The sequence below is a fragment of the Poecilia latipinna genome, unplaced genomic scaffold, assembly GCF_001443285.1.
Source record: "Poecilia latipinna isolate Pla-1442-1.1 unplaced genomic scaffold, P_latipinna-1.0 Scaffold394, whole genome shotgun sequence".
Lineage (NCBI taxonomy): Eukaryota > Metazoa > Chordata > Actinopteri > Cyprinodontiformes > Poeciliidae > Poecilia > Poecilia latipinna.
Window position 1 is genome coordinate 151,097 of NW_015113010.1, and position 18,603 is coordinate 169,699.

General features: G+C 40.4%; 1 protein-coding gene across 5 annotated transcripts in view; it reads left to right on the forward strand.

Moving 5' to 3' along the window:
* The window catches only part of ofcc1 (orofacial cleft 1 candidate 1), an 88,978-nt gene extending 72,612 nt beyond the window's left edge, over positions 1 to 16,366 (forward strand). For all 5 annotated transcript variants that reach the window (XM_015037111.1, XM_015037112.1, XM_015037114.1 and 2 more), the window contains 3 exons: positions 9,107 to 9,307; positions 14,245 to 14,386; positions 14,499 to 16,366. In XM_015037111.1, the coding sequence (XP_014892597.1) occupies positions 9,107 to 9,307; positions 14,245 to 14,386; positions 14,499 to 14,575 (420 nt within the window). In that variant the 3' untranslated portion in view covers positions 14,576 to 16,366. The remainder of the gene's footprint in view (positions 1 to 9,106; positions 9,308 to 14,244; positions 14,387 to 14,498) is intronic.
* Positions 16,367 to 18,603: the final 2,237 nt, after the last annotated feature.

Sequence of the window (18,603 nt, forward strand, 5' to 3'; positions counted from 1 at the left end):
TGAATTTTTGAAGTTTTTTTTTTTTTAAAAAGGGTTTTTTTCTTAAAACCTAAAAGGGGGGGGGGGGGGGGAGGAGTGGCCTGGAGTGTGTGGGTATGTGCACACACATGCACAAGTAATGCATGAGAGAGAGAGAGAGAGAAAGCATGCGAATGAAGGCATACTCCCTGACTCCCAGCCCTCATTCAGGTTATTGGCTTGGATACTTATCACCCCAAGCCTCCGAGGCTTGATTAGGTTGAAGCTACTCCAAACTCAAATTCTGGATATCAAAGGCAACCCTCAACTTTGGCATCTGTCTGCAGCATCTTAATATGAATCCCCGCCCTTTAAAATGTAAAGAATTAAACATGGCATCCTGAGATATGTGCGCGGCGTAGTTTGAGTGAGGGGAAACATGTTTTTGCGCCACAATAGGATTACCTGAAGGAGGCATGCCACTAATGTTGAATTAGTTCAGTGGAAAGCACCGGGGATGTGATCGGCTTGGCTCTGGCAATACTAAGTATTACAACCCAAATTCACAGTGGCTTAATGCATGAGTGCACACGTATCTTGTGAACTTGTGTGAATTTGGCTTGGGCACGCTGTGGCAGATCTGAACTTACAGATTTGCATATGGATTGCACTCAAAATTTAAATTAGCCCTTTGAATGTTTATCACTTGAAGAAACTTGACAACATAATACGTTACTGTCAGTCATTTATGCTCTAAGTGAGGGCTTAGATGAGGACTTACCCTCTTGTTTCATCAAAGTTGCCAGTAAACTTCAGCGTGCCCCAAAACAAACCTGGAGAAGCGATCACCTTAGGGCCTGGTGTGAGTCAGAAACGGCATAGAAGGAAAAGCTGAGCTGCTATCTGAGTTGTTTACTGTAGGTTGGGAGTTAGCTTTTTTTTTCTTTCTTTTTTTTTTTTTTTGCAAAGGAGATTAGTAACAGCAATTTATGCATATCTTATTTTCTGGATTATCTTAGGCACTGGGAGATGCTATCTCAATGCATAATCTCTTTAAAGTCGTCTAAAGTCGTCTGGTCTATTCTGACTGTAAATACAGTTATTTTTTGCTTGTTTATTTTTTTCTCAGAGTCCAGTTTGCTGTGTACTTGTTTTGGCTAGAGTTTTCTATTTTTTTTATGGCATCTTAATTGTGATTATTCAGGTCAAAACATTTGAGGAGCAATGGTCACTGCTTTGGAGGCAGAGTAACGAGTGGAGGGTTACAAGCTGTTTGTCAATGTTTGCATATGTGTGTGCACTGGACAGTACATATATATGTGTGTGTGTGTGTGTGTGTGTGTGTGTGTGTGTGTGTGTGTGTGTGTGTCTCCATGCAAATATGAATGGGTGGCCTGTCTTGTCCAATGGTGCGTTTCACCAGACACAGACCTTTGCTTCAGCCAAATCAGGCCCAACACAGACCGTGTGCATCCATGCCATTTTCAAGCTGCTCCAATTATATTTGCCGACTGGCCACATATTGGCCAATTTTACAATAATAGCGTATCTATTTCTGTTCTAATGGCTGACATTGCTTGGCCTATCCATGCATATATGTCATTGGTCCTTTATGCTTTGTGGTCTTGGCCTGTTCCCAGCCATGTGCAATGTGCTGTGGCCTGTCTTGGCTTTGCATTTGTATGTGATGCATGAACCCCATGTATAACCAAGTAAGAATGGGCAGCGGAGCTTTACTTCACCTTACACGTTTGCGTGGTGACTTCTTCCTGTAAACGGTAGCGTAATGAAGCTGACAAATGCTGTTGTAGTTATTTATTTAAGCGATCCTTTCTTTTAAAGGGAGGTTTGTGCTTCTTTCATGGTAGTTCCCTTGGATATTGTAAGTTTGGTATCTCTACTCTTCCTGGACTGTGTCTCCAAAAGTGTTTGTTGGGAGAAAAGTGCCTTTTGGGGGGAGGGGAAAAAAAAGACAGTGCCAATAAAATATCTGCCAACATCAGCATTTCACCCCTACCAGCCTTAACTGTTGATAAGAAGCAGGGTGGATCTATATTATGTTGTTGTTTATTTGGAATTCTTGTTGTGCAAGCTCAATATTGCAGCTAAAACAGCAGACTCATGGGATTAAGTAGCTTTTTTTCCAATCTGTTATTGTCCAATTTCTGTTAGCCTGTGTGAATTGTAGCCTTGACGTCTTACCTTTAGCTGACTTTATGTGGAGTTGGTCTTATGCTGCTGTAATTTGAACGTGTTGCACATTAAGAGAGACGTTATCCCACACACCTTGACTGTAACCAGTAATAACTGTAACCAGGAACAGAAGTTCCTGACACCAACAGCCATGCTGTGTACGAAATCTCGTGAACTTTCTTTCCTTGTCATTCTACTTGGTTGGATGCCTAATGCTCATGTGGATGTCTAATTGCTTTATGTTGTCTTATGATTGGCAAATTTGTTTTAAGGAATACAACAGGTGTTCCCTGTTAGGTGGCTAATGTAACTGTACTGTATTTTCTTAGGTAGATTTGAATTCAGTCCATGACTCAAAATGTTGGTCCTACCCTTGTGCTTAGTAGTTAGAGTCAGACATCATGCGTTGGTTGGTGTTTCTTGATCCATCAGACCATGCATCGTGCTTCTATGTGCCACAGATGTTTCTGTGGCATCAAACCTGTGATCAGGCCTTAAACCCAGACAAGGTCTTATTGAAATGATGGTTTGGTCAGGGAGTCAGGGGATTGACCCTCTGTAGCTTTAACTGCCTCAGTGCACAGTACCCTCAACCCCCTCTCCCCGCACCCCTCCAACACACACGCACACACCCTAACCATGCTACTTCCCCCCACTACACACACACGCACGCACACACCCTTTCTATCACCCCGCAGCCCTCTACACTCCCCCCTTCCCCCTCTCCCTGCTCTGCAGCTTCAAGCGCCCGCAGGCACTGGAGATGCACGCATGCGTTGGCTCACTGTGTGGGGCTTTGTCTGTTTTGTGGGATTCGATATATGTGTGTTAGCATGTGTTACTGTGCTACTTTATGTGTGCGTGCCTGCGTGTGTGTGTGTGTGTGTGCGCATATATCTGCGGACAAAAGAAGCAACTCAGCCTACCTCTTCACGCACTTCACAACAATCACCGATGCTCCTTTTTGAGCTTTTTCTTCTTTATGTCTGTGGAAATGTCCCGCTGGGACACCTTTAGTTTTGTGATTTGCAGAAACATTGGCATATTATTGCACTTTATAGGCATAGTTGTAAACGTGCAAAGATTACCTTAAATGCTTTTGTAAAAGTTAGAGGATAATCGTGGAAGAAAACCTGTTGGAGGCTGTAAAAGACTTGATACAGGAGCAGAGGTCCGTCTTTGAGCGTTAGAATAACCGTAAACACACAGCAGTGGTAATGACTATGATGGTACAGCTTATATCAAAGTGGTTTTTATGAAGTTATTCACATTCATAAAGCTCAGACGGATACATTTTAAGCACAACCACAAGCTTTTCCTAGTTTTTGCCCCTAAAATGACTAAATTAGTGAGATCATTTATATACATAATTTTGTAATATATATTTCGTTTCATCACAAGATGTCTCCTCTCGACGACGGTAAATCACAGCCAAAACTTCGTTTCTGACTTCATTTCCTACCTTTTCCGTTTGCCTTCGTCTGACTGCCAAGGGGAATAGCCCTGCTGTAACCTTCCAGTTCGGAACCTCGCAGCGTTCCCTGTATTCTCCCAAATCTAAACCCACTGAACAGAGTTTCAACCCCTTCCACGGTGTCAGTCCCAACTCCAGCCGCAGCCGGGGCTTTCATGTGCGACTGACACATAAATAACCAAGTCTGTCCGCCACCCAGGCAAATTCAAATGCACCTGTCAAAGTGATGAAGCACCCGCCCGCAGGGAAGCATTGTTTACATTTTCACTCCACTCTTTGCAAAAGTGAGATTCTAATTATTTTCCCACTGTAAATTAAAGCCAAGTGGGACAGAACTACAAACCAGAAAGGATCATGTCAGTGGAGAAAACTCCTGCCTTCTCACAGCGTAAATTTGCGAGGGCTGGGAAAGATGCAGGTGGCAGAACCCGGGAAAGGTCAGCGACTTCGTTTTCAAGTGGTCGATGGGAAGGCAGAGAAAGTTGGGAGGCAGGAAGACATGTACAGTACAAGTCACACACACCAGACAAGCTCTGTTCGGCTAATTACCATCGAGAGCTGGATAAATAACAACATGCCGTATAACGCAGGCTGCAACTGATACACAATGCAAACTATTCTTACCAGAAAACCTGCTATTATGGTTGTTCTTATCTTACGATCCCAGATGACGGAGTGCCACGTTATTTGTGCTAGGGAATCAAAACATCTGAAACATGAGGAATATGCAAATAGTTGAAATCAAACACGGCAAGGTGTATCTTGGAAAAGAACATGCATAAACTGATTATGACAGCTATCTAGTTTGGATCAATCATTAAACAATCAGAGGGGTTGACAAGCCTGTTGTTGTCCGTGCCTTAGGCTCCTGTTCTGGACAGTAGCCAGCTCGCCTGCTGGTGCAGACTCCTCCATCTCGCCTCCTTTCAGTACCAAGCAGGCAAACATAATTTACGCCGTAGACTATGTGCGCAAACATGTGTCTTAAAACATAAACACTGGTTGACGTGTGCCAAGACTTTCCTCAATAAAATGTTAATATTTAGTTCACAAAATTAACTCTACCTAGGGCTGTGTTTGTTTGTGTTTATTAATCACTGATTGGTCCACGTCAGTATTCCAAAAGGTAAATTAATAATTGCATCTCTTAACGGTGAATGTTTTTTTCTAATTTGCCCGAAGGTCCTTTTCCTTTTTTTTTTGACACACTGTTTTGAGCACTGAAGAATAGCGAGGCTTACAACAAGGTCCTTAGGTTGAGGTTGAACTGCTTTGGTTGTCAGCAGGGTAAGCCAGATGGATTCACTGTGGGGGAAAAAAAAAAAAATGCTCTTCCATGAGAGTCAATAGCAGACATGCACTTAAGAACCGGCGTGACACAAAGTGTCAGACAATTTGCCTTGTAAAAGTAGCTATACTGCCCTGAATTACAACTGAAAACATGAATGTATTTTGTGCAACATAACGCGATGAAGCACATATTTAATTTTTTCAGGTGGAAAGATGAGAATATGAGAAAATAGAAAAATATTTTTCACAATAAAAATCTGAAAAGTGTGGAATGAATTAGCATTCACCTCTCTTTGCCTTATAACCCCTAAAATAATTCCCCTCATTAGTCGCATAACTGAGTTCAAACATTTGCCGGGTAATGGAAGTAAAAGTTTCAGCTGTTCTGTGAAAGTCTTTGGAAGACAACGTTATTGAACTTCCAGCAACACAAGGACTAAATAGCACACCAGACAGACCAGGGAAGGTAAAGGCCAGGTTTGAGGAAAAAAAAAATCTAAAGCCTTTTGACACATCATAGGCACTATTTAGTCCATCATTTGAGAATGGAAAGGGTATGGGACAATAGCAAACTTACAAAAACAGTGCTTCACTTAAACGGACTGTCTCAGAAATATTTGTCCACACTCAAATGACTGACAAGTCATGATGTATTGTTGAATTTGTGCTCTTCTATTCAGCCTGATTGAGTTTTTTTCCTCATCATTTGCACCGTGACATGGAATGGTGGGTGTGAAATTGCATCTTCCCCCAGAAAAACACAGACTATGTGGTGAACCACAGCAGATGCACTATCCCCACTTCCTGATCCTGTGTCTCTCCTTCTCTTCCAATGTTGATTTGTGGTAATGTCTGCAAATTTCAAAATTTATGTCCCTGCTGGAAAACATGGTTTGCCGTTTATAGTCTTCCACTAAAAGAAAACAAGACCCGTCTTTCCTGATACAAGTCAAATGACTGATGTGGACTCTATCAGATTTCTAAATACAGACCTCGACAATAAATCCTGGCTTGATTGGGTTTGAATTGGGTTAACTCACTTGAATGCTATCTGCTTAACCCACAGCTGGCCTGTCTGCTCCATGCAGGCATTGAACCTAAATCAGTCACTTAGTGCTATCAAATGGAACAATGGTGGAGTGGAGAGAGCACTCAAGCTGGGGCTAGAAGCCAGACTAGCACCATAACGTAACACAACAGACCAGAACAGAGTAGTGCTGAGCAGACAGGCCTCTTCTAATGCTCTTTCCTTTTTGTGTCTCAGCGGTGATGCTCCCTGAGAGCCATGGTGCGTTGCATGAAATGGCATCATCCAAACAGAACACACAAACACCTTTTCAAGCTTTTGTCTAATCTTGTCAACTTGATTTCACGTGCTAATTAGTGTAGGATGGTAGCATGGCTAACATAAAACAAACCTATTTCCATGCAAGCCAAAATACATACTCTTGCTCAATCACAACAGATAATTTGAGCAGGTGTGTTTAACCAAAGTGACGTATAGCACAGGCTCGGGATGCATAGTGTGCCTATCATCACTGTACAGCTTGGTTTTCAGAAGTCTGGTGAAGGTCCAGAACTGAGTCACAACCACATATGTGGCCAGTGGAGGGGAAAGATGTTTCATTTACAATTTGTTTAGATAATTGTCTTTTTTTTTTTTTTTTTTTTAAATGACATCCTCAACCTGTATCAGACCTTTATGTTACGTAACTCTAACAATCCATTGCATTATAAATGCACAATGTAAGTTGTGAGAACAGACCATTTCAATTTGAAGGTTTATGTATTAGAGCATTTTTTTTTTAAGTTGGACCCCTGGACCAATAGAAAAACAATCCTGCTAAGTAGATTCTCTGCAAAGTAAGTCTCACATGATACGCGTTTGGTAGGGAGACGGTGTCCCATTGTTTTTTAACTTACGTACTAACAGAACTCACGTGATTATTTCTTGATGAATATTGTAATGATCACATGTTTTCTTGTTAGGGGCAGGTCTGGTTTAGTTAAATACAAAATCTATACGTTAGATTGCAGGTATTGGCTGGATTTTTAAACTGATATTAAGAAAAGCAGCTCAAACTGGATAATGGATCTAACCCCATGCCATTCCATCTTTGGAACCCATTTTGTAATAAATTTTGCATCAAAGCAGTCGTGCAGTTGTCATACGACACACACTGGCACAGAAATGGCAATCATAATTCGTTTGCAGCAGCAAGGTCATTCACCTTAATGCTAATTTACATGTACACCACAAAAGTCTATACAAATACTTTGTTCTAACTCAGACGTTTTGTTGTCTGAGTTGTAATGTAACCAGATCCAATTTCCTCACAACCCGATACCTGACACACAGGTGTCAGGTCTTAATGAAATATTGCCAGATACCTGTGAATCTGGTATTAGGACAGTCTTTCAAATGAAATGTTGTACACGCTCCTACACAAATAAGAAGGTGACTGTGCTGGAAGAAATCCAGCTTTCTCGCTCTCTGAGAGAGGGAGAGAGGGAGAAAAAGAAAACATCAACGTACACACGCTATCCAAACAGACTGATTACTGCCTTGCAGAGGTGCTGATTACTTAAGAAATTCAAGTAATCAGTTACCACCAGTGTGGGCTGAGGCCAGGCTTGAAGCAAAGCGCAGTTGAGGCGATTTCTCTAATGAGAGTCTAAATTAGAACGGAAGAGATGCATTCCTGTATCCCTAGACCAAACATTCTCTCTCTCCCTCTCTCTGTCTTTTTTTCTCTCTCTCTCTTTCTCTCTTGCATCGTATGCTTCAGTCTTTTTCTTATTTGCTTTTGTGCCTCTTTGACACTTTGACAATGAGGGCCTTTCTACTTACTGGGGTGTCTGCCTCGCTCTTTATGCTATGTCTCTAATTACAACTTTGGTAATGGCTTCCACTGTTTTCTCAGCGAAGTGCCTAGAGTTGTGTTTGCGTTTATAAGTATGAGGGTGACATTGATACGCCGCCCCTCCTTCAGTTTGACCCTGCCACTCAGGGCCCACTGAATGAGTTTACCTTTTTTTCTTTCTCTGTATTTTTAAACGAATCATAATTACACAGCCAATTAGGGGGTCACCTTGAAGAACTTTCTTCTCTTTATGACTTTGACTGTGTGTGTGTGTGTGTGTGTGTGTGTGTGTGTAGTGTTCACTACTGTGAGCCTGCTGCTTGGTTGAAATCCACTTAATGGCTTTGACAGTGGGTTGCAAAAGTATCCATACCTCTTGAGCATTATCACGTCACAAACATAAACTTCATTGTGTTTTTTTTTTTTTTAATTGGGGTTTCATGTGATGATCTTTTATCTTGTGTTTTCTCTTTGTTTTGTTTTTTTTTCACATTCATGATATTCCTTAGTTATAAGATTCCTTGTGGTTTTGTTTTGAAAGTTTGTTCATTTTAATCCCTCAGATGACCCTAAACATACAACCAGAGCTGCAGTAGGTGGTCTTCATGGCTCATACAAAGTTCTACCAAACTCCAATTGATAACATGGTTGGTCATAAAATTTTGACTACCCAGTCTGAAACCGTTTGAGCTTGTCTTGGTTTATCATATAAAGTCCCTCTAACGTCATTTAAAGGTCGTGGTTGTGATGAGGTAAAACAATTGGAGCGATAGGAATGTTTTGCAAAGGCACTGCAAGTCTTAAGATGTGAAAACGCAGAGCGCAGTTACTTTCCTTTCTAGCTGGATATTGTCTTTTGCAAACGTATATTTTGCCAATTATTTGATTTGACGCATAAGAGATCTGATAAATCAACATTCCAGCCTTTCCATAAACACTTTCACAGAGGGGAATGAGCTTCCATGATCATCACACATGGATGACTTCGAGTTACATGACCTATATAACATGTTACATGCCCCGCTGGCTCCCATGTCTCACCCTGATATGGAAGAGCAGCACATTACAGGTGTGTAAGCCCCGCACACAAACACACACAGAGTGGAGTCAAGAACAAAGCGGTTATCTGGATTATACCGCTCACATGATCACGAACGCAGCCTGTCCCTATACCTGCTGCCCTTCAGTTCCCTTAGGATTCCCTTATTGTGTGCTTTGTTTTGGAACCATTTCATTTTTTATCGTAAAAATAAAATAAAAAAAACTTATCAGTATCTGACTTGAACAGTGCCATCCATATTTCTCTCATTTTGCCTGTGGTGAGCAGGTGGCGGTTTATGACTCTATCTGGACAGCAGAGGACTCTCTCTCCAGCCCCGCTGCCCCCGGTGATGAGCCTCACACTGTGGACGGTTTGCCGCCGGAGAGCGAGACCAGCACTCATGTCGTAATCCAAACCCTGTACCTGAGTGGGCTAAAACAAAGATACAGACACTTCCTCCGACAACCTGATGGGGCTATCATTGAGGTGAGATTAAAGAAGAGGCGTTTTCTTAATGGTTCTTTGGGCATTTTTCCAAGTAGAATTATTTGCATGTCTTGTGCTCGTTGGAAGGAAAAAAAAAAAAAAGAAAAAAAGAGAGATGCGAACAAAAGAAAAAAAATAATACATGCAAATCATAAGCAGCTCCACGGATCAGAAAATTCACATAATTTGCAATGAATCATTGAAAGGACAAAGTCTGTGGTAAGTTACAGTAAAAATCATAAGTTTGGGTCTACCCATTGTAATAGATTTTTGAATAAATTACAATGATTTTAGAGAGTCTATTTCAGCAGGTGGGCACTAAATAAACATCCCTTTTTGTTTTGTTAAGCCATCATACCTTATCTGACGCGGGTTGTGGCAACAACTGAACTCTATGCTCTTCCTCAAGAAGACTCCCAAGTGAATGTTTATGCAGTGAGGTATCATTAAATTAAGACAACGATGAGTATCAGACATCTAAACTTTGCAGCACCAGAGATAGCTTAAACTTTGCAGCACGTTGTGATACAAGCCAACAATGGTTTATGCAATGCAAAATTATCAGCTCAAAGAACCCCGCTTTATTTTTGTGTGCTTTTTTTTTTCTACACGCACACAAAAAAAAAAAAACATAAGAGATTTCTCATTCTGATGAGTGGGTCTCCATGGTGGCAGAGTTATTAGCACCGTCGCCTTGAAGCTTCCTGGATTTGAAACCTGGAATGAGATCTGTCTGCATGGACTTTGAACGTCCGCCCATGCATGTGTGTTTACTCTCTGGGTACTCCGGATACCCACGGTTCCAAAATGTGCAAGTAATGTTGTTTGGTCACTTGATGCCCTTGAGTCTGAGTGTATATGTCTATGTTTTTGTGTCTTTTTTTGTGTGTGTGTGTTTTTTTTTTGCCATGTGTGGCTCTGTGTTGCCCTGCGGTGGACTGGCTGTCTGTCCCTGCCTCTCTTCCAATGTCCCTACAACGTTAAGCAAGCACAGAAAATACATAAAATGATGCTCAACTTTTTCTGATTGAATTCAACATTTAATTTCTTAAAAGGAGGATTTCTTTTTGAAGACTTTTAGGTACAGCATTCTCTTCACCCTTCCTTATTTTATTATGTTTTTTTTAACTCTCACTGTATGTGGTGTTTTGTAATATAGTGCAACACATTTTTTTAAAAAATATTTCTGTCTGTGAAAAGGGCTATATAAATAATAAACACAATTTACTTACATACTCGAAAGTTGCTCAAAATCTGTGGAAAGAGCTGCCGCTGAAGCAGGAATGTATTATTCAGTCCTCAATCATTCTGTCACACCCCGAGCAACCTGGATCGTCTCAACAAAATTAATATTTTAAAGTTGAAATGTCAAAGAAGTGAGGAGAGAAAATGCTTGATGTGCCAACAATTAGCTCTGAGGCTCTGTTATGTCCTAATGGTCCTCAATCATAAACCACCAGATAAATGAGCTTATTTAACAAAACATGATGATGGTGTATCTGTTTCTGGTGTCTCCATGCTGGCCTGTTTGTGTGTGCATAGCCCATAGACTTGTGCAAGGTAAACGACATAACAAGGAGGCTTGTTCGTCACTGAAAATAGACACATTGCAAAAACAAACGAAATGGCAAAAGCAATTAAATTTTCTGCAAGCACACAAACAGATGTTCCCACTAATTTCTAGCGATAAAAACATTGATCACATCTTTTCTTTGTGGAGAAAAATAAAGTTTATGACAATGGACTTCTGCATTCGAAGTCAGAATTCATAGAAGCCACGCGTGGATGTCGCCGTCTGCAGGAAATTATTTCGCGTTTCTAAAAACCCTGCAGGTTTTAGGGTATTTCTAATTTCTAGCTTCTTTGCAAAACAGTTGAAGCTCCGTCAGAATGGATGGAAATCACTTGGCTGGTCTTCTGATTCAAACGTTTCCCTGTCGGACCTGTCAGTGTAGAGACAGAAATGTCTTGGTAGACTTGCGGTTGGGCCATATGTCTACATTATGGATCACAGTGATGCAGGTGATGATTAAATATTACAATATTCTACTATAGCCTAACCTTGATTTAAACATCTCTATAATTTTCTGGCCACTTTGGTGTTATTTTCTCTCCATAATGATCCAAACATATTCTCAAACAGACTTCTGAAATCTTCACAGAACAGCTGCTATTTATACCGAGAACACATTACACACAGGTGGTCGTATAATGACAAAATGGGGGGTGGGGGGGGTGGGGGGAGTTTGTATGAACACTTTCACAGTTTTCTAATTGGACTGCATTGATAATATGACCAATATTGTCTTTTTTAGAAGTTAAATGATCATCTCGCCTTTTCAGTTACTGAGCAGATATTTAGAAATGACTTATTTCCTTGAAGGAGTTCTGTTTGTTTGGGCAGAGGTGTCCTGAAGAACTTGTTTCACTGAGTCTTACATGACCACGAATTTTAAGGCCAGCAGGACTCCAAATCACACCCAGATCTGCACTTTAAGTGAACACAGTAAAAAATAAAAACAAGCAGGTTCTTAGTGCCTGGAGCTAGTGAAATGAAGGCAGATCAAAAACTGTTAATTTGGGAGTGAAAGACAACAAAAGTCAGAAGTCAATAAAAAAAAAATAAAAAAAAATTGTTTATTCAGCAGTTGTGAAACATTTCATGTTGCCTGAAAGTTGTTTGTGCCGCATCCTTTGCAATTAGTTGAAATAAAGTAAAGTTGCCGTTGAGAATGTTTAGTCAAAACTATAACAATAATGAACTCTTTATTGACTTGCATGTTGAATTCTGCTTTAAAAAGTTCATATTAATGATCCATCATGTGCCTTCACTGAGTCTGTAGCCAGAGGCAGGTGCACGTGTGTGTATGCGCGCGCGTGTGAGTGTGTGTTTCTGACCCTACCGAGAGAATCTTCCCGCTGAATCCCAACAAAACAAGAAGTTAAAGCTCCTTTCCCATCAGTGCGCTCCAATAAAAGCCATTAAAGGTAAAGTGAGGTGTAGCTTTCCAAATACTCATTACCTATAAACAGATGTTCCACAGCTGCCGACTCGCAAAATGTGCTGTCGACAACAACCGTTAGGGCCAAAATTATGCACGGGAAGGCATCCATATAAGCTAGGACCTTCAGAGAAGGACTCATAACCACTCTGTCTGTAGAAACAAGATGGCTGATGAAGAAATTAATGCAGGCAAAGTCATTATCTTCCCTCCTAAAACCACAGTGGGTTTATGTCCCCCTGTGCCGCTTTTTCTCCGAGGCTAGCATTTAAGTGTCGGCGGACTTATAAAAAGATAGGACAAGCCAACTGTGCTCCTTTTGTCTCCTTTTCCTCCATATGGGTGACAGCAGCATATGCAAGAACTGGCTCAGCTTCTGTAAAACTTCCATTAAAGATGCACAACTAAGGCTCTGCCAGCTTGAATATTACCTCTCTCTGCAAATTATTTATGGCTCGGAAAAAGCGCTGATGATGAGCATCTCCAGCGACTTGAATAAATAAAAGAACTTTTCTCTGCAATTTTTTTTTTCTGGTGCTTTTCTTTTTTTTTTTTTTCGCGTCTCCTTCTTGTGGATGCGCTCAGTCGCAGAAACAAAAGGTGTGCAGTTTATTTAACAGTAAGATTTTATTAGCTGACATGTAATTATCTTGGCTTCAGCAGGGGTGAAAGTGTTGCGGTGCAATTAGGAGAGGTTATCGCCCATGTAGGTAGCAGATTTTTAAGACTACAAAGAAAACAGATTTGGTGAGGATAATTATGCAGTAGCAATATTTTGAATTAAAAAAAATTATAAATATATATATATATATATATATATATATATATATATAAGGCATGACTCAGCCTACTGTCCGTCTTCAAATGACGTCTCTCCACTGGACCAATATTGACCTAATTTAGCATGCAGAGAATATGAAGAAGTTAACCTTTCGCAGAAACACCTTGCAGCAACATTAATTGACAAACTGCATCAATTCTCCGTCTCCCCCCCCCCTTCTTGTAATTACTCTGCTGCATGTTTGATTGCCACTGTGGAGGCTTAGGGCCGATGCTTCATTTCCGTGAGGTCGACAGTGACCGTCAAAAATATGAATTTGATTTGCACAGGAAGTTAGTGTGCTCTGTATTGTCTCTCTCTCTCTCTCTTTGTGTGTGTGTGCGTGGGCGTGTGTGCGTGCGTGTGCAATGAAAAGACACTTGGAAAGACATAAAGGAATGTCCTTGGCTCAACCCAGTATGTTGCATCAGGATACTGATGCCTCCCTAGCAGCCATGTCTGTTTGACGGGAAAACTTCTCGGAAGCGTACGACATGTAGTTATCAGACAAGTTTATACTGGTTTAACGTCACAGAGAAATTGGTGGAACCTTTTTTTTTTTATATGTCCCTCTTTTCCTCCTATAGTTGATTGTTTATATTATATGTAGCTCAGATGGGTTACCTATGTTTTAATAAAGTAAAATCTCAAAACAAAATGCTGTAAAAAGAAGTTTTTATAACGACTACCAGAGAGGTTTCAGTGCGACTTCCTATATGTACCCAAGTAGATCTTGTAATAGGTCCTGAGTAAATTACAGTATATTGTCTACATTGAGTCGCCCATAAAATGTATTAAAATCAAGTGTTTTAATCACTTCCTCTCCTTAAATCAGCAAGTGCAGTGTAAAGCATCAGACCAATATATTCTCAAGCATAGAATACGAGTCCTCTGAAGTAATGAGTCACTTTTGTGGTCTGGCAATCTGATCAATGAGGCGAAATTTAACATCTGCTCCCAGTAGAGTTTGGATTATAGCTCAGCTTCATTTAAACGTATCCCCAGTGCTGCAAAAGAGAAGACGTTTTGGAGAATTTATTTTGATCAAGCCGTCTAGATGATCATAAGAAGCAATATAGCAGTCACTTTTTTTTTTTTTTTTTTTTTCCCTGAAGGTGATTGGTGAACTACATGGATTGGACAATTCAACCAAGGAGGTGCCTCCTTGCCTGGATCAGAGCTCATCCTGTCAAAGAGAGGACAAGGCGAGTGCCAGCATCTCCCTCCAGCTTCGGAAACGAAAAAAATTGTTTGGCCGTAAGTGTTGCTTTGATCCTTTTCCTGACATGTAAACTTTATTGTTAATCCGATACAATTCATTTAAGTGAAAGTCTTAGCCATATCGCTGTAAACGTTCTCTGCCCTCTAGGGTCCAATCGTGTGGAGCCGATAGCAGGAAGTGGATGTGGCTCAAGTTTTGCAAGACTGCCAGACCTCAGTCAGTAGCAACGAAGACCACGTAAAGATTTGACCGCGTCCCAACACACGAGTCAGTGACATTTGTGACACAGCAATTTCAGCGTTTCTAGATAGCAACAGCTGTTAATTTCAAAAACATTGTTTTATTCTAACTATAATGCTAGGCTAATGTTAGCATGTTTACTCAGTTTTTTTTTTTTTTTTAACATGCTGATTGGGTTGTAGTCGCTTGGATGCCAATTTTGTGTTAACAAGAAAAAAATGACAACTTCATAAACGTTTCACTTTCCTTTGAACTTTGTGACATTTAATGACAAGTGTTTGACCACCTCACATGACAGCGACACAAAGGTGGTAATATGAATATTAAGGAACTCTTAAAGATTCTTAGGAAAAATCTATACTTTTTGTATCAACAAAATTTCGTTCAGTAATAATCATGACAAACAGGCTGCGCAAATTGTGACTGCGTACTGCTGACGAAATTAAAGCCGTCAGTATGTGTAGATGCGTTCAGGCAGGGAGTCCAGTAGAGATCCTTGATCCAATTTAGGATCAAATATAGGAATCTCCACCGAAAAACATACGAGTAACACTTTCTTGAGCACAGTTCGTGGTGCTGTGGGTTGCAACGTTTTGTCTCCGAGATCCTGTGCAGGCAAACACAACCGACAAGTCATCTGTGACCTAACGACGTCAATAAACACTTCGACAACTCTCTGACAATCGCAGGTTGTCAGCTATCGCACACTGCCTCGGCTGAATGAAATATGAAGATTCCTACAGTCGCTAATCAGAAGACAAGTGATAAAATATCAATTTTGGCCTCACATTAAACAGGATAATTTTCAGGCCAGCTTGATTTGTATTGAATATGTGTCTGCTGGCCGGTGCTTAGTGTAATGAACTGGCTCACAAATCAAGCTGTAATGGCCGCCTACTTACACATATTGCTTAATTAAAGGTTGTGAGCTTATTAGCATGTGTCTCTGGCGCAGGGCGCAGGATGATGGGGAGCACGACTGATGTCGTTCAGAGCTTTTTTATGGATGGCTAACCTATCCCACTAAAGCCATTGCCCCTCTAAAATCTGATCTTAATAACCTGTCATTTTCATTGATGATAATTTCCCCTTTATGGCTGGCCATTACGGATCAAGTTCGGGGTCTCGCCGAATGGTCATAGCGGCCATTTGTGCTCATCATTATCAAGAATATGCCTTACTTTGGCCTTGAAGTGGCCGCTCACCTCCATGTTTAAACCATCATAGCTGTGGCCCCGGGGTGCCAGGGACAGTGCATATGGACACACACACAGCACAGCACACTCGGATATATTCAATATCCATTCAGCTCCGAAAGGCAGTTGGGCCTTCGCAGCCTTAAAGGAGAGGAAAAGAAACCCCCCCCCCAAAAAATATATAAAAAATGTGTTAAATTGAACATCCAAAGATGGCTCTGGTCGTATGTTTTGGGTCACTGCCCTGCTTGAAGGTGAACCTCTGCCCAGCCCAAGTTCCAGGATGAAGATTGTGCTTTAGTTTGCATCCCAGGTTGAACAAAAGCATCCCAACATCTTAATGCTACCAATGCCACGTGTAACCGTGGAGACGGTGGATTGAGATTGACACGGATTGTAAGTTTTTTTTTTTTTTTTTTTTTTTGCCACATATGATCTTGTATTCCTGTTTCATGTAAAAACAGGACAGAATATTTGAACATTGCTACATGGAAAAAAAAAATAGAGTTCAAACTGAATGAATGCTTGCACAAGGCACGTTACAGAATAAAGGAAATGCTTTGTATTGGCTAAAAAGTATTTAGAAAATTGCTATACAATTGAAATATATTATGACTGCACCTCTAAGATGCTTGTGAAATCATATTTTCATCTTGCCCTCTTGTTTGTGTGACATTAGCCAGAGCCAGTTAGTCTAGTTAGGAATGACTCTATTAACAGTGACAGTGCTACACCCCCAATTCAATCAATCCTCTAATGAACATTAAGCAGAAATCCTCCCTTTCAGAGAGGACACCAAGCTTTCCCTTTCTCTAAATACTCTACCTTCGTGATTTTACCAATTTACTCAAACCAGCGGGTTATTTTCACTTGCACTATTCTCCTATGTAAAAGGGCAACATGGTAGTTGTTTTTTTTTTTTTAATTATTCAACACAACAAAAATATTTGATTGTTGAGTTCATTTCTTTCATGTAAAGTCTTTGATGTTATTTCCCCTCTGCCGTCTTTCTCATTTTCTATTTTGTGAGAGAATCGCCATCTTTCTTTATTCACGATCATCAAAACAATGCCCCATGCCATTTGCTCAAAACTGAGGGAAGCGCAGGTACAGGGAGGAGAAGAGGGGGCCAAAGGTAATTCACAGGTTCAAATATTTGATTGTTAATGACAAACACCACTTTCGGTGCAATTTAAATTTCAAATTGATCCCTGGGAGAAATTATTTCTGAGGGAGAAAGAAACACGCCGCTAGGTCTGCGCGCCACACATTTGCTGATTTAAGTTAAAAGAAAACCTTTTTGCAGAGCTATCATATGGGAGCTGCAACTTTTTGAAGTAGGTGCCCGCATACGCTCGGAGCCAGCCCAAACCTGGGGATCTTTCTGGAGAGTGAGGAAAGAAGGGGCGGGGGGGAGGGGGGTAAAATAAAACATAAAAAGGAGAAAAAAAAATAACACTTTGACTAATTCTATATTTATGTAGCCCTCAGCTCGAGGTGTTCACATAAAACAGCTTGTATTCAGAAGTGCTACGGTGATCGTTACGCTTCTCGTTGAGATCGGCGAGTCTCCGGGCAAGGTTGGCGGCTCCGGCTCAGACTGATTCAGTTGAATTAAAGTTGCCCAACTAAATAGATGGAATTTCAACTCATACATTTCATCCCGTGTGTGTGTGTGTGTGTGTGTTTCATTTTTTATATATTATTATTATTAATTTCAAACCTTCTACGATTGTTCTAAGGGCAAACACTTCTGTATTTCTTTTGATTGGGAAGGCTGTTGCACTTTTTGCTAACATGTCAGTCTTTTTTTTTTATTTGAAGCTGAAATATAACTATGCGTTTTGGCAACTTTTTGATCAATAAAAAACCCTTAAGGAATTGGTTCATACATAAAAGAACCTTTTAAAAAAACATGGTAGTATATGTCAACATCAATTTTTAATATTATTATATATATATATATTTTTTTTTTTTATTTTATTTTTTTTTTTACAGTAGCCTACTTATTGCAAGTTGGGCCAAATTAATTTACTGAAAAAGGTCAACACTAATTTCTTTGTACCAGAATACGAGTATCATAGCGACATACCATTCAATAAAAGTCAAAGCAAATTTAAATTCTCCATTGGGTTTATCTGTCGAACCTGTTTTCCTCTCCACTGACCCTGAACTTGATTTCCTGGTTGCTTAAGTCAAAGAAAACGGCGCGCGGCTGCAGGAAGCGACGGCGACACCGTGCTATATTTTTGTGGCATCTAGATAGAGATGTTACGTTTACACACATATTTATTTATTTTTTTTCCTCTACCAGAGCTCGGTCAGGGGAGGCAGATGTCCTGCTCACAGAAAAATAAATAAATTAATAATAATAATAATAATAATAATAATATTTTGCAGTGAAAAGGGGAAATGGGGGTGAAGGGAAAATATATATATATATGAATATGCAAATCTTGTCACAGTGTGGAGCCTTGTAATGAGTGGGAAATGTTTTCGCCATCTTTCATTATGCCGAGGTCATTGCTTAATGCCAGGCAGCTGGGCCAAGCTTCGTCTCTCTGCGGGCCCCCCACACCCACCACCACCCACTCTCCCGTTGTCTTAAAAAAAATACTTGAACCAAATACTCTTAGCAGCAACTCTGCATGTTGCTCTTCTTGGAAGAAAAGCTCGTAGTTACAGCTGAGTTTTGAGAAGACTTCATGAATAAAAAGGTTGCGCTATTGAAATATACTTACCAGTTAAATAAAATATCTAAAAATAGGTGTTTTAGTCGTATATCCACAGTTAAAGTGTGACACTTCACACACCCG